This window comes from Tachysurus fulvidraco, chromosome 24 (assembly GCF_022655615.1).
Source record: "Tachysurus fulvidraco isolate hzauxx_2018 chromosome 24, HZAU_PFXX_2.0, whole genome shotgun sequence".
NCBI classification, from domain to species: domain Eukaryota; kingdom Metazoa; phylum Chordata; class Actinopteri; order Siluriformes; family Bagridae; genus Tachysurus; species Tachysurus fulvidraco.
The window spans coordinates 18,386,389-18,401,388 of NC_062541.1; the positions used below are offsets into that span (position 1 = coordinate 18,386,389).

Genomic DNA, 15,000 nt, shown 5'->3' on the forward strand with positions numbered 1-15,000 from the left:
TTTCATCCTCCCTCACTCCATGTCCCTCAATCCCTCGGTCTTTGATTCAGGATTCCTCCGAATCACTCAGTCATTGGGTGTTGGGGTCCTGGGGCATGATCCTGCATGTTAATGAGCTCAGTAGTGAAATAATAATAATAAGATGTAGTGTGTCAGAGTGAAGAGATGCTGTGAGGAGACACACACTCACTAATCCTCAGTGTGAGGCGAGATGGTGGGAACCACACAAATGAGAGGGGCCACATGAAATGAGACACGAAGACAGAAGAGGCTCTGTTCTGAAGGGGCTTTTCAGGGGGGTGGGGGTAGATTGCTCCTTAGAAACCAATATGTTTGTGTGTATTGTGTGTGTTGTGTGTGTGTGAGAGAGAGAGACCAAAGCAGACTACAAATTCCCTGAAGCAAATTTTATTCTATCACTCTGATGAGGTGAAAAACACGTGAACAAATAAACACTTTAAGCTTGAAATGGTTATTATATATAATATTATTTAACCTCCTGAGACCCGTATGCTACTGTTGTGTACTTTACAAGGTTTACTGACTTTCTCTTAATGCATAGCTGATAACTATAAATTTAATCAGTGTTTTCAAGGAAGCAGTTTTGCAAAATAATTATACCTAACAGTCCTCATATAAGGTTGGTACAATAAATATATATAGACAATGAAGTCTGTGAGAAAATGTCCTCATGTGAGGTCTCAACAGGATAATGCAACCTCCCCTTTAATTTCCTGCTAAACCAGAAATGCAACTCAACTTTATTTTCATTCTTCCACATACACAGAATACAAAAGATGCCATTACTATGGACCAATGTGCATTAGGTAGTGAGGTAGAATTTAAACAGTAAACAATAACAATAAAAATAAATAAGCAGTAAACATTTACCATCCTAGAGCAATGGTGTGTTAAGTAGGAGGTAGGTGTGAGGTATGGGGTCAAATGTAGAAAAAATGTAGATAAAAGCACAAGTGCATAGTCAGAGGTGACTGTGTGCAGATGTGTGCAGTAGTACAGTTAAAGTCCCTGAGTACAGATGTAAGCAGATGTGTTACAGGACCAGTGTTAGTGCATTTTAGCGCACAATAAATGTTGGTGTCCAATGAGTGACCATTAATAACCATAGTGCACAATGAAGGTGGGAGCAAGGTGATGAGGGGCACCAGGGTGTTCAGGGCTCTGGGGAAATAAGCTGTTTCAGAACCTTATAGTCTGTGGCCTTTATGCTGTGGAACTTTGTAGTTTGTGTCCTGATGCTGTGGACGCTCCTGCCTGATGGAAGAGATTGAACAGACTGTAGGAGGGATGGAATTGATCCTTATATCCCCAATAATCCTCTCAGTCCTCACTATGATCTGTAGGGACTTGTGTTCTAAGGTTTTGAGATTTCTGAACCACACAGTGATGCAGTGGGCCGGGACGCTTTCCACAGTTCCTATGTAGAAGGTGGTAAAGATGGGCTGTACAACAACATCTTCACAGGAAATGGAAGATTTTGTTGTATCCTCTTAACTGTGTAGATGGAAGTAGTAGTCCAGATGAGGTCCTCAGAAATATGCATCCCAAGAAAGCTGGAACAACTGACTCTCACCACTATGGAGTCACTGATGAGCAAGATAGCATGGTCAGCTGACCCTCTCCAAAAGTCGACAAGGACCTCCTTTATTTACATTCAGAGACAAATTGTTGTCGTTTCACCAGCTCAATTGTTCCACCTCCTCTCTGTATAGGTTGGATTCATTTCCAGATGTTGGGGATGATCGTGTTGAACACTGAGCTGTAATCTTCTGCTTTATGGGTGGATGTGATTGTGAGATACAGTCTAAGAGATATGATGATGTGTATCTGTGAGCAGGACACGATAGGGCATTGACATGGATCACAGGACACGGGGAATAAAACAAATCAATTAGGTTCATTGTGTGGCTGATGTGTGTGTGTGTGTGTGTGTGTGTGTGTGTGTGTGTGTGTGTGTGTGTGTGTGTGTGTGTGTGTGTGTGAGTGTCCTTGAGTCTGTATTCCTGCTCTGTACATTAGTAAATCAGAGCTCCTAATAATGAAGCCTCAATCTAATGTAGGGAAAGAAATCAGCCACCTCACACAACCACAGGCCACAGTTCAGTGTTCAGTTGTGTGTGTGTGTGTGTGTGTGTGTGTGTGTGTGTGTGTGTGTGTGTGTGTGTGTGTGTGTGTGTGTGTGTGTGTGTTGTTTGCTGTAGCTGGTTCTATTGCTAGAACCCTGGTTCTAACTTTTATCACTTTAAACACAACACTGCTCATCACCCTGACACCTTCCCCACAGTGTTGGTAGGATCCAGATCCAGACATCGACTAAAAAGTTTGATGGGGCCAAAGACAAGGCAGTAATAGAGTTAATCAGAGTTACTCTGTGCAAACAGTCCAAATGTGGCAAGATCTCACTGACCATCTCCATCCAGAGAAGATCTGGCAGAGCTGGAGCTAGATGTGCTGAGAAGACTTGCAGCTGTGATTGCAGATGAAGCTGCTCAGTAGTTTGGAGTCACAAAATCCAAATGTATCCTCAGGTGTTCGACCTATTTGTGTATTGTGTGTGCGGTTGTTAAATGGATTAATCAGACGTTTGTTTGTGTTTTGTTTTCCAGGCAGCTCACTGGTGTCCAATGCCACTCAGTTTAACTCCTCGCATGCTGGCACTAGTGTGGCGGGGATTAAAGCTGCACTTTATGCTGAAGCTATGCCCATTTCCTCACCACAGAACCATGGCCTTCATTTGCGTGGAGCTGAGGAGCCTGGAATCAGTGGACAGGGTGAGAACAGGCCTTATGACTCAGCTGAGAGGGAGCAGGCTGTAGGTGGTATGGGTGCAGGTCTACCCACCATGTCTCACGGCAAAGCCCAACTGGACTTTAAAGAGGAAAACCCACATGACGACACACCTCGCTGGCTTGCTGAAATTCTACAGCCTGATGGAAGCGTCCTAGATCTCAACAGCCGCTCTCCTTCACATGAGCAGTCACTGTTCCTCAGCGAGACACATGAGTCCAGCCCCATCGTTAAAGTGAGCTTTTCTGAACCTGATCAACACCACCAGCTTGAAATCCCACCTCAGGAGGTTCAGGGTGGAGATCCCACCTCTTGGACGTTGACTGATTTTTATGATTATCTGTCACCTGATTACTCAACCACTGAGAGCAATGCTGATTATGATCGGTCCACACCTGCAGACATGGACGATGAAAACGTTCAGCAGGTAAAGAAGGCAGGCTCTTGGTCTCCGTCCCCTGAGGACGGAGCATCTGGTGGCTACAATCAGTCAGGACCTGCAGGGGCTCTGGACAGGGTGGAGAACATCGGATGCCTACTGGGATTCATTCGCAGGAATGGGACCTGCCAATCACCTTGTGACGTCTACACCAGTTACTGCTTTAATGGAGGCCAGTGTTATGTGGTGGAAGGAATTGGAGCGTTCTGCAGGTAAAGGTCAGCTCTTCTCTCTCATGCGGATGGTGGAGAATCACAGTGAAGGTCACTGATTAGATCTATAACCTTTGTCTGGAGATTTCATTACATACAACCTTCCACTGAAGCTTCTAGATGTTTTTTCTCCTCACTGGATGGTAAATCTCCTGCACTCTTGACCTTCCTGCTGCTGACCCATTTTCTATACCATATCCCACTGATCCTGAACAGCTGCATATAGGGATCTGGGTCACACTCGTCAGTGTGTGTGTGTGTGTGTGTGTGTGTGTGTGTGTGTGTGTGTGTGTGTGTGTGTGTGTGTGTGTGTGGATAGGGATAGATATACATAGATATAGATATACATAGTATTTTAAATGATAAAATAATATTTTTAAATTAATTTTAAACTTTAAATGTAAGTATTCATTTATTTCATTTGATCCTTTTTTTAAAATTATTATTATATATTTCTTTCTTTCTCTCTCTTCTGTTTCTATACTTCTGTAAAGCTGCTTTGAGACAATTTGAATTTAAAGAGAATATTGCTAACAGAGTAGCATACTGTATCACATCACATAAATATGACTGTGTGTAGTAAAGAGTTTGGAGTTAGTAACTGGAACTGGAGCGTGAGGTTTGGAAAAGTCTAAGCAAAGACACAAAGTGTTAATCAGTGTGTCCTGGATTCAGCTCACAGCCCAACTGTCTGCTCCGCTTCAACAATGATTTTCTCCTGCAATTGATTGGCCTCTAATACACTCACACACACACACACACACACACACACACACACACACACACACACACACACACACACACACACACACACTGTACTGTTTGATAGTTTGACTGTCAGCATTAATTCTGTAATCTTGTGTTTCATGTTTACCTCTGTTTCAACCCCCATCCTCCTTTCCCTTCCTCTCTCTCTTCCTCTCTATCACTCTTCCTCTCTCTCTCTCTCTTCCTCTCTCTCACTCTTCCCCTCTCTCTCTCTTCCTCTCTCGCTATCTCTCTCTTTCTGTTACTATCCCCCCACCCCCAGGTGTAATATACAGGATTACATGTGGAACAAAGGTACGAGATGTGAGTCTGTCATTACGGAGTTCCAAGTCATGTGCATTGTAGTGAGCGTTTTTTCCGTCACACTGCTCGTACTCTTTATGGTCATCGTTGTGTTCTCCAAACAACTCCATCTACTCAAAATCGAAAACAGTCAACTGCGAAAACGCAGGTTAGAACACACACACACAAACACACACACACACACACACACACACAAACACACACACACACACACACACACACAAACACACATACACACACACACACACACACACACACACACACACACACACACACACACACACAAACACACACACACACACACCACACACACACACACACCACACACAAACACACACCACACACAAACACACCACACACAACAAACAAACACACACACCACACACAAACACAAACAAACAACACACAAACAAACACACCACACACACAAACACACCACACACACAAACACACCACACACACAAACACACCACACACACACAAACACACCACACACACAAACACACCACACACACACACACACACACCACACACACACACACACACACACACACACACACACACACACCCCAACTCCACACACACACACCCCAACTCCACACACACACACCCCAACTCCACACACACACACACACACACCCCAACTCCACACACACACACACACACACACACACACACACACACACACACACACACAACACACACACGAACATACACACAACACATACACAAACACCACAAACACCACACACACAACACACACACGAACATACACACAACACACACACAAACACACACGAACATACACACAACACACACACAAACACCACACACACAAACACCACACACACAAACACGTGTGTGTGTGTGTGTGTGTGTGTGTGTGTGTGTGTGTGTGTGTGTGTGTGTGTGTGTGTGTTTGAGTGACCTACATACAGCTGTGCAGACAGAATGATTTACCCAGTCCAGGGAGCAGATGGAGAGGGAGAGGAGGGAGGGGGAGAGGAGGGAGAGGGCTATATGAGGATGAAGAGTGGCAGAGAAAACACAGCACAACATATTCATCAATATTCAAATACTGATCTATTATTAGTCCCTATAGTGATGTAGTGATGTCTAAATAGAGGTCTTTCTCTCTTTCTCACCAAACACCCCCACCCCCACCCCCACCCCCAGTAAGTGCAGGCCACAGTCGGAGCAGCTGAATGATAACTTCTCTCTCTCCACCGTGGCTGAAGGCTCTCAAGCTAACGTAAGGAATGAGTGTGGCTCTCCGTCTAACTCTCCCCATGCTTTGGCTTACTATGATAACATTATCTGTCAGGTAACTCCTGCTTTACTCTCCTTCCCTCCCTTCTTCTTTGTGGCAGATTTTCACTTCTCTTGACTAACTTCCCCATATAGCTTCCTATTTATCCCTTCTTTTTTATTTTTACTGTGTTGTGTGTTTGAGATTATAAACGAGTGCAAGAACAGAAGCATATGTTCATGTTGGCCAGCAGAACTTACTGAGAACATGCTCATTGTGATGGAATGGATGCTAAGCAAAAATTCCACATATTCATTTCTGCTCATTAGCATAAAGACACACCCCCAAATCACCATATATGGTAAGCAGCTAAAATTCTGGTATATTTTTATTGGCACAAATAACACAAAATAACATTCACTTCTACCAGTGAGAAAGTCTTTTCTGCCTTTTGAGCTTTACGACGTTTTGTGGCCGTCACCAAATGCAGATGATCTGTGCACCTGAAAGTGAGTGGCTGACACAGAAAGTGTGAGTCCAGCTCTCTGTTATAAGATACTGAGGCTATATTTCTGTCCTGTCCTCATCTTCACACTCCTCTGTTCCTCAGTCTCACGGACCGGTTCCTGAAACCGACGCTGCGAATCTTTATTCTTATAATGAGGTTATAATTGATGGTACACAGGTCTGGGCTGCAGCAATAATTCTGATCGTATTGTGTTTTACTGCTTTGACCAACTCTCACCATCCCACACCATAGAAAACCATGAGCAGATACAGGTGGGAGTGTAAACCCCCTGAAGAGTCCTGCAGCAAGGTAAGCCAGCCTGTAAACCCAGTCAGCTTGGAGTCAGCTGTAGCTGCTGAACTCTTACTAACTCTGACAGTACCATCACACTGCAGCTTCTCTCTCAGAGCTTCACTATCATTAGATCCACTAGAGCTCCTGTATGCTAAGCTTGCCTTCTGCTGCTCTGTCATGCTGGTTAGACCTTTAGCTTTTCCTTCTGGTGTTCAGTGATCACTGCTTGTTCTTTACACACCGTCTGAGACTTTAACCGACTCTAGACATCATGGGTTTATATCGAATTCGACAGAACTGATGTTCTGTATCATGTGTGTGTGCAGAACGATGCTACCAAGCCAGAGGAGCCAGTGAAAGCCCCTGTTATGGAGGAAGAGGAGGCTCTAAACATCCAGAACTCACTGCCACCTCAGAATGAGAACAGCACCATCAGCACTGATGATCCAGAGGAGGTAAAATCTCTGAAGAACATGATGTAGTAGCAGGATCCGAGCACAAGCAGACGCATGGCCACCATACTTCTCTCTTCATCTGTCTAACACCCACAGACTGTCTGTTAGAAACCTAGCTATCCCATCTCCACCTAGATATTGGATTTTAATGGAACGTAAACAACACGCTAATGTCCCAGAGGTCATGTATAATAAAGACAAGCAGCAGCCCCAGGGTCCCTGTTCCATCTGTAGATCAGTTTATTATCAATGTGTGCAGTTCTGGTTAAATTAATGTATAGTTTATAGATCATGTCTGTGTAGGTTTTCTCAGAATTATCACACTAGATGTGTGTGTGTGTGTGTGTGTGTGTGTGTGTGTGTGTGTGTGTGTGTGTGTGTGTGTGATGTACTGTGATGGACTGGTGTGACATCCAGGCTCTTATTCTCACTTCACCCAGGATAAAGAGCTTACAGGAGATGATTTGACTCCAAGGCAGTAGCTTATATCCAGTGTGGAGATGGAGCAGGTCTCTAACATTACAGCTATGCACACAGGAACAGGGACAGGGACAGAGACAGGGACAGGGACAGGTAGGGCCAGTGTAACCCAAGCTCTGTGATGATTTAATCACAAACTGAATCTGAGATTTGATTATTTGGATCTGGTGAAGGCTCAGGCCAGTTGAGGTGTTGAATGTGTTCCTTTTAAACACTCGAGCTGTTCCATGACACTGTTTGGTACTACATTAGAATGTGCATTAGATGTTTATCCATACAAGACGCTCCAGAGCTCCAAAGTGGTCTTCTTTCCCTCTGCTCCTTGCTACATCACACAGCAAACACCATCCATGCTTCAGCCTCCTTCAGCCCTAGCTGCTGTGTGTCAGTCCCTTTCTGCCCTCCTCTCTGTCCTGGCTCTTTGGAGTTGGCATGCATTGGTGTTCTTTTGTATAACTGTGAATAACTATAGAGAACAGGGTGAGTGTAAATCTTTAGTTTTGTTGTTCTTTTGTCAGTGAGTAGGCCGATGTTTACATGTTAAAAGCATACTCTTCATTTCCGATGATGTTATTTCACTTCATGTTAGTGTAATATCTGAGTTTTCTGCCTTCTTTTCTAGAAATAGTCTGTGGTTGATGAGAAACACAATTTGTTTTCTGGAATAAAGCTCTTTTTGACAGTACTGAGCTGGTCCCAGTGTATTCCTGTACTCCACCATTCCTCCTCTCTTGCTTTATATATCCTTTTCTCCAACTCTCTCATCTTCTGGGTCTTGTGCATGGCTTGATTATATACCTGAGCTGGTGCTGAGGGGTTGAAGGGTGGTGTAATTTGTTATGTATGTTGTGGACCTTTAACCCATGTTCCCGTAAACACACCTCACCTGTTGATATTCCATGCAGATTCTCCAGCTTGTTCTTTCTCATGTAACATAACGTCACCAGAAAGGAGTGTAACTGTAATACACCACACTGCCTGCATTCTCCTAGCTGCTGCTTCACCCTGAACACTCCACACTCACTCTGCTGGACTAAAGATCTCAACATGGCCGATTTCCACTGAACATTGGTGCTGGTGAAGACTGTTTAACACATCAGTTCCCAGGATGTGGAGAGGGTCATCCTGGAAGAGATTAGTCCCATCAGGATAGAAAAAGATGATAGAGCTGCTCATTCACAATAACTTTCCAGCAGAATCTCACTTCATAGCATCAGCCTTTTATTTTTCCTCAATACCTCATGTTTGTAACTCCACTAGTACAGTTTTGTTTGATAAGTTTGGTGCACAAATCTTTAAACGTACACTACATCTTTTTATTTTGTGTGTGTAGTAAATGTACTCCATCTACCTGGTGTGTTTTTGTTCCTTTTTTATTCTGTGTTCTGCTCTGTAGAGCGGTGTGACCATCGATCTGGAGCTGCTCCTCCCTAAAGAAGCAAAGACGTACCCTGAAACCAGCCCTCCGCTTCACTATAACGTCTTCCTCTATAAGCTTCCTAAATCCCCAAAAATCTCCCCGGGACGTTCCAGGCATGGGAATGTTCTCCCCCAGATACGCCCCAGACGAGGCTCTGAGCCTGGATACAGCGCCATTTCTTCCAGGACACCCAACCCTCGCCTGGGGAAAGCCTGCACACCATAACACACTGAAAAATGTTTAACGGTCGCCATGGTGACGCCACGGCAATGTCTGGGAATGACAACTACTTTAAGGCCCATTTTTTTCACTGAGCTTTGGCCAACACTCTCAGTCAGGTACACACACATCTGTAAGGACTGTAACAACCAGGAACACACACACACACACACACACACACACACACACACACACACACACACACACACACACAGGCATACCTACTGTATAATCATTCCCAGACACTTCTGATGTCTACCCTGACCTCGAGATCTTAACTGATACAGCAAACGCTGTGAAGGATAACTAATTAACAGGGTGCTTTTTTTCACGTTTTTAATCTGATTAACACTTAATTTTAATAAACACTTGAATGATGTGAACAAGACTGTTGATCCTTTGATTACAGATCAGTCCTGATTATTACATATCTATAACACCATCAGTTCCATATGGTTTGGACATATTGTACATTATTGTGTCACCTTTAAAGCTTCATGTTTTCATGCTCTCTTGTTAGTGAAGTGCAACCATTTAATCTGGATAACTTCAGTAGGAGCGACTGAACCCTGGTGTGTTCAAGAGGTAATGTGAGAGCAGAATGTTGTAGCTGGCTAATTCTGGATCATGTCCATATTTGTGGGCAATGCAGCAGGCTCAATACTGATGAACTTGATAAACATTATAAACTTTATTCCAAAAGCACTTCTTGTACATACAAAGTTTAGGGAAACAGATATACACAGATCATCATAGTTCAGAAGGATAAACCTGTCATTGGTCACATCTTTATTTATGCTGATGCTGAATGAATCCATTATCTACACGCACCATCTTTATTATTAATGCCCTTAAAAAGACTATCAAGAAAAAACCCAGAAATTAGAGACTACATGCATTTTCCTTTGGGTGTTTCATTAGGTACAACATCTGTCTGTCAGAAAGTTAGCTATAGTACAGTGTCAGAACATTTAATGCTAATTTTTTACTTAGAGCTTTGCTTACGGATCAACGATGAGTATTAACATTTTAAGATACCTCCTGTGGGTCATCAGTATTTTGATTTGATGACTCCACACACTTGGGGTCTCAGGTTCCATCAGCTATATTCACAGTGTACCTGGGGGTGGAGGTACCTGGGGGTGGAGGTACCTGGGGGTGGAGGTACACGCCATGTGCTGTGTTATACACACATTCCAGTTTCACATTATAATTAGGTTGGTTAAGATTAGCTGAGACTGGTAATGAACTTGATTGTTATTTGAAGACATTACAACAGCTTGGATTTTATCTTCTCATCCATCTAGAGCTGCTCCCTGTGAAGCAATGCTGAGCTGGTTCACCTTGTCTTCAATTGCACTGAAGGAATTCTCAGAGGACGAAGGCTTCAGAAGAGACCCAGTCTGATTATAAAGTATAGGTTGAGCTGGGGAAGGTGTAAGTATACCAGTAAGTGCAGGGGGATTTGGGTTATCCATCACTGGGACAGTACTTGGTCCAGAAGACAAGTTAATCGGAGGTGGTGGAATATGTTGGGTTTGAAGAGGATGCCCTGTCTGAAACATGTTACTGAACTGAGCAGTGGGCTGCTGACATGTGTTTAGGGCTGGAAGGGGCTGTGCTTGGATTTGAGGAGTTCCACCCTGAAAATACATGTTACTTTCTAGAGGTGCCGTTCTCTGAGGAATATGAGAGTTATCAGAGGAGTGGTAAGCGAAAGGCATGGGCTGATTTTGGCTGAAGGGTACCGGAGTGGTATTTTGAAATAAAGATGTTTGTCTGTTAGCATTCTGGAGGGTTCCAGGCATTTCTTGAGGTGGAGAAGATGGAATGGAGGGAAGAACATGGCCCATATGAACTTGGGGCTGGTTCTGTGTAGATTGTCCTGGGTGAAAATGGTTTACAGGACCAGGAGGGAATGGTTGTACCTTAGCTTCCCCAGCTACTGATAGAAGGCCTGGCTGAAAAGTAGGCCAGTATGCAGTAGTTGGGATTGGCTGAGTCTGGCTCTGGGGTGGCATTGGAGGCTGGAATTGTCCAGAATGGGGGAACGGCTGGCTTTGCCCAAAAAAGGCAACCCTATTTGCCTGAGAGATTATGCCATGTCCAGGTTGTGGGGGGAAAACTTGGTACTGTGTTCCTGGAATCGTTTGTTGAGTAGAAGAGGACTGAGGCATGGCAGTGTGCATGTGTTGACCTTGTTGTCCACCACACATGAGAGCATTTCCAGGTAGACCTGGTCTTGCAGCAGATTGTCCCATCTCAGGGGGTGAAGTATAATTTGCAGAAACAATAGGAAAGGATACACTTGGTGATTTATGCCAGGGTGCTGCCATAAAGCCCTGGTGATGCATTTGGGACACATTTGGTGTGGTGCCACTGAGTGGACCAGGCTGAAATTGTTGAGGTACAGCAAAACCTGAAGGATGCTGTATAGGTGCCACCTGATTTGGGACTCCAGAAACTTGACCATAAGGGGATTGATTAGTAGGTATTATCTGTGGCATTCCTTGGGTTGGAAATGGAGGTCTGATTGCCCCTGGTGGCCAAGTGAGAGGGGTTGGTCCACAGGGACCAATGTTAGGGAGTGGTGGACCTCTAGCTAAGGCTGCATCTGGGGGTAGGCTGTGCAGTTTCTGGGGTACATCCTGTGAAGAAACAGAAGCCTCCATGCTGGAGGTGCTAGACTGAGGAATGATTTTATTGCCAAGCGCTGGCTTTTGAGCAGTAGGTCTAGGAGGAGGCACTTTTGCTACTTCTCTATGGAAACAAGGATGGAATATAGTTATGTATGAGTAACAGTGGGAAACGTTTGACTTTAAATTGATCTTGCAGGAGTTTAAACATGTATTTGGATTACTCTACAAAATAAAGTATCTGCTAGTGGTGATGTCTTAACAGTGTTGCTCTTACCTTTTCATCAAGGTACATCTCTCTTCTTCTCTGCTCATGGAGATGGTCTTAACTTTGTCTAAAAGGCTAGATGTCTTTTTTTCTAGGTCCTGATAAAAACTTGTACCTTCCTCAGCCTTTTTCAACAGGTCCTCATAAGCTTCATATGAAGCCACCACAGACTGTACAAAGCTGTTCCATCTGCAGAGCAATAACCACAATAACCACATACATCTGAGGACATTCATTTCCAATGACAGGAATCAAATACAAATACACCTACTGTTCTTGTGTGACACTGAGGGTCTTTCGAATGGTGGCACACTGCACATTAACCTCGGTCAAAGCTTTAATAATGTTATCCTGAGCTGCAAGGTTCTGATCAATGTATCCCTTCAACTGGTCATATTTATGAAGCTGCTTTTCAATCAAGGCCTAAAGACAGACAATGTCATAAGAATAGGTCAAAAGACCCCAGTGCGATATTACTGAAACTGTAGGTCCTGCAGACCACACCTTTATCTCAGAACGTTCAGTGGTCACCAGAGTAGTGGTAATGTCATCTTTCTGAATGAGGTCACGAAACTCCTTCTCAAACGAGATCCTCTGCTTACGCATCTCATCGACTTTACCACAAATCCTTTTCATTGTCTGCCAGGATGATAAGTCATCTAAAGGACAAGGACAGAGTCACTGACATCCAAACACATCTTCACACATATATTAAAGACACTCATTCAGTTCACTAATCAGCCAATCAGGTCAAGAATCATGACAGGAATAGAATATAATCATCTGAAGAGTCTCACCTTGAGTCAGCTGAGGCTGAGGCAGGCTGTTCCTCAGCTCATCCAGTGGTCCCTGAAGCAGACGCAGGTTTGGGATGTGCAGGTTCATGGCTTTGTGGAGCTCAGTATTGCTTTGGCTGGCTACTTGATGGGCTGCCTCATATTTCCTGAACTCCTGTTGGAGTTCTGTTAGTTCAGCAGGCCTGGGAGGCAATTCTTTCTGCCCAACCACATTCAGCACGGCCTTCTCTCCTACTTCATCCTTCTCCAGTGCATTACACACTTCCTCCAGATAAGAGCCCACATCAGTGTAAACGCCAGACAAAGCTGTGCAACACAGTCAAATGATCACAGTGTGGTCATAACACACATATACAACACAAACACAGAGATGTGGACAACACCCTGATGGGTGTATGTACAAGTTAAAGTGTGTGTCAGTTTGTATCAGGTGTCGGTGGAGTCACTACACACCCTGCATGGCCTGCACTAATCTCTTTACTGCATCTGGTTGAACACTGAGTGCTGCACATTTCTCCAGTAATACAGAAGGCACAGAGCTGAACATGTCCAAATCCACTGAATCGCAGTTCAAAGAGTCCATAAAACTCCTGGAGGAAAAAAAGAGTTTTAGAATAATCCATATGGACAAAATAAAGCTGGTCTTCACTACAGCCTAAAAATGGGAAGTACTGACTTCTGCATGAACAGATACTTGTAAAGTCGATCAGTACATGTGCGATAGTTCATTAGACTGTTTATTCTGTCAGGAGATGTATATTTAGTGAAATTAGAAGAAATCTCTAGTGTCAGAGTCTGTGGAAAGTCTTCAGATGCTTTATGGTTCCTCACTAACAAATTGCAGCTTTTTTCCCCACAATGAGCGTTTCACAAACAAATGCTTATAGCTGCTATAATGCTAGAGGAACAACCTGGTTTTAGGGACAATCCACAAAATCAAAAGGAGTAGATTATATATATATATATATATATATATATATATACTGAGAAAAATGGTTTCCTTTACCTGGGAGTGCTATCACACACGTCACTCTCCCATAAGGCTTTAGCACATGATCAGTCAGAAGACCTTTGGACTAATGTTCTGTGACCACGTGCTAAAAATTCCTCTACCACATAATAAAGACATGACTTTATATGAAGACATGATGTCCGAGTGTGTTCCTTACCCTAAACTCTGGTTCTTCTCATCAATCTTTGCCATTACTTCACGGAGCAGTTTGGCCTTCTCTTCACTAAAACAGACAGGCTTTATTATACAGACAGGACTGACATTTCCATGTATGATTAAACACCACGTCCTGGACACAATACATTTAAACAGTATTTCTTCCAGCTAGTCATCTACATGAATTGTGCTAATAACTAAAGCCGTAAGCTGTATGCTAAGGAGCAGGGCAAATACTTTACACACTGATTTGGAAGTAAAATTAATGTTTTTGATTCTCTTCAAGTTACCTGTAGACTGACGAAGCCACGTGAGCTGCGAGAGGAACCAGGTTGGAGAAGAGGTCAGGACCAGTGGTGCTGGGGTCAGTCGGGGAGACAGGGATCGGCTTTACCAGAGAAGATCCTACACAAAGTGGTTAGAAAAGGTTTACACAGCCTTCTGTTTGGGTTGAACCAGGATCCTATCAGAACGTTTCCCACCTTAATGTGAAAAACAAACAGAAACCTTCTGCTTATTCAGGGCTAAATAATAACTGTGTGGAAACAATAAGTAAACGCTTCCTAAGTCCAGTGTCATTCTGATGGTAGTAAGCAGCCAGGTGTTGCTAATGAGATATAGAAGATTAGATCATCCTCAAGAGGAGAACCAGGAACTTCAACGTCCAAGGTCACAACCTTTAATGCTCAGAGACAAAGGAAAAGAGCCTGGAACAATATGGAGAAGACTTAAGTTTGCAAAGTGGCATCTGAACAAACCACAAAATTCTGGAACAATGCTTTGGGCTGATGAGACCAAGGTGGAGATGTTTAACTGTCAGACAGTGCTGATAAAAACCCAAACATGGGGCATCAGCACAAACACCTCAGTCCTGCTGTGAGGCATAATGCTCTATTTATATTTCTATATTTTTTCTGTTTGTCTTTCACTTGAACACAAGAATCTAAATAACTCACTGATCTACCTTTCACTGCAG

At 43.6% G+C, this 15,000-nt stretch overlaps 2 protein-coding genes across 8 annotated transcripts in view; one reads left to right on the forward strand and one right to left on the reverse strand.

The window, feature by feature from the left end:
* Nucleotides 1-15,000, forward strand: part of cspg5b (chondroitin sulfate proteoglycan 5b) — a 36,661-nt gene that overhangs the window by 9,354 nt on the left and 12,307 nt on the right. Inside the window, exons 2-7 of one of the 5 annotated variants that reach the window (XM_047808196.1) lie at nt 2,628-3,459; nt 4,490-4,678; nt 5,707-5,854; nt 6,540-6,596; nt 6,908-7,036; nt 8,913-9,387. In XM_047808196.1, coding sequence (XP_047664152.1) covers nt 2,628-3,459; nt 4,490-4,678; nt 5,707-5,854; nt 6,540-6,596; nt 6,908-7,036; nt 8,913-9,161 — 1,604 coding nt within the window. In that variant the 3' untranslated portion in view covers nt 9,162-9,387. Of the gene's footprint in view, nt 1-2,627; nt 3,460-4,489; nt 4,679-5,706; nt 5,855-6,539; nt 6,597-6,907; nt 7,420-8,912; nt 9,388-15,000 lie in introns of those variants that run through there. The other 4 variants (XM_027144408.2, XR_007139418.1, XM_027144407.2 and 1 more) reach the window with 4 other exon arrangements.
* Nucleotides 9,825-15,000, reverse strand: part of ptpn23b (protein tyrosine phosphatase, non-receptor type 23, b) — a 13,336-nt gene continuing 8,160 nt past the window's right edge. For all 3 annotated transcript variants that reach the window (XM_027144384.2, XM_027144385.2, XM_047808195.1), the window contains exons 13-21: nt 14,989-15,000; nt 14,315-14,429; nt 14,026-14,091; nt 13,310-13,446; nt 12,857-13,162; nt 12,564-12,718; nt 12,331-12,482; nt 12,069-12,248; nt 9,825-11,915 (exon numbers count right to left, since the gene is read on the reverse strand). The exon at nt 14,989-15,000 is cut by the window's right edge and continues 68 nt beyond it. In XM_027144384.2, coding sequence (XP_027000185.2) covers nt 10,451-11,915; nt 12,069-12,248; nt 12,331-12,482; nt 12,564-12,718; nt 12,857-13,162; nt 13,310-13,446; nt 14,026-14,091; nt 14,315-14,429; nt 14,989-15,000 — 2,588 coding nt within the window. In that variant the 3' untranslated portion in view covers nt 9,825-10,450. The remainder of the gene's footprint in view (nt 11,916-12,068; nt 12,249-12,330; nt 12,483-12,563; nt 12,719-12,856; nt 13,163-13,309; nt 13,447-14,025; nt 14,092-14,314; nt 14,430-14,988) is intronic.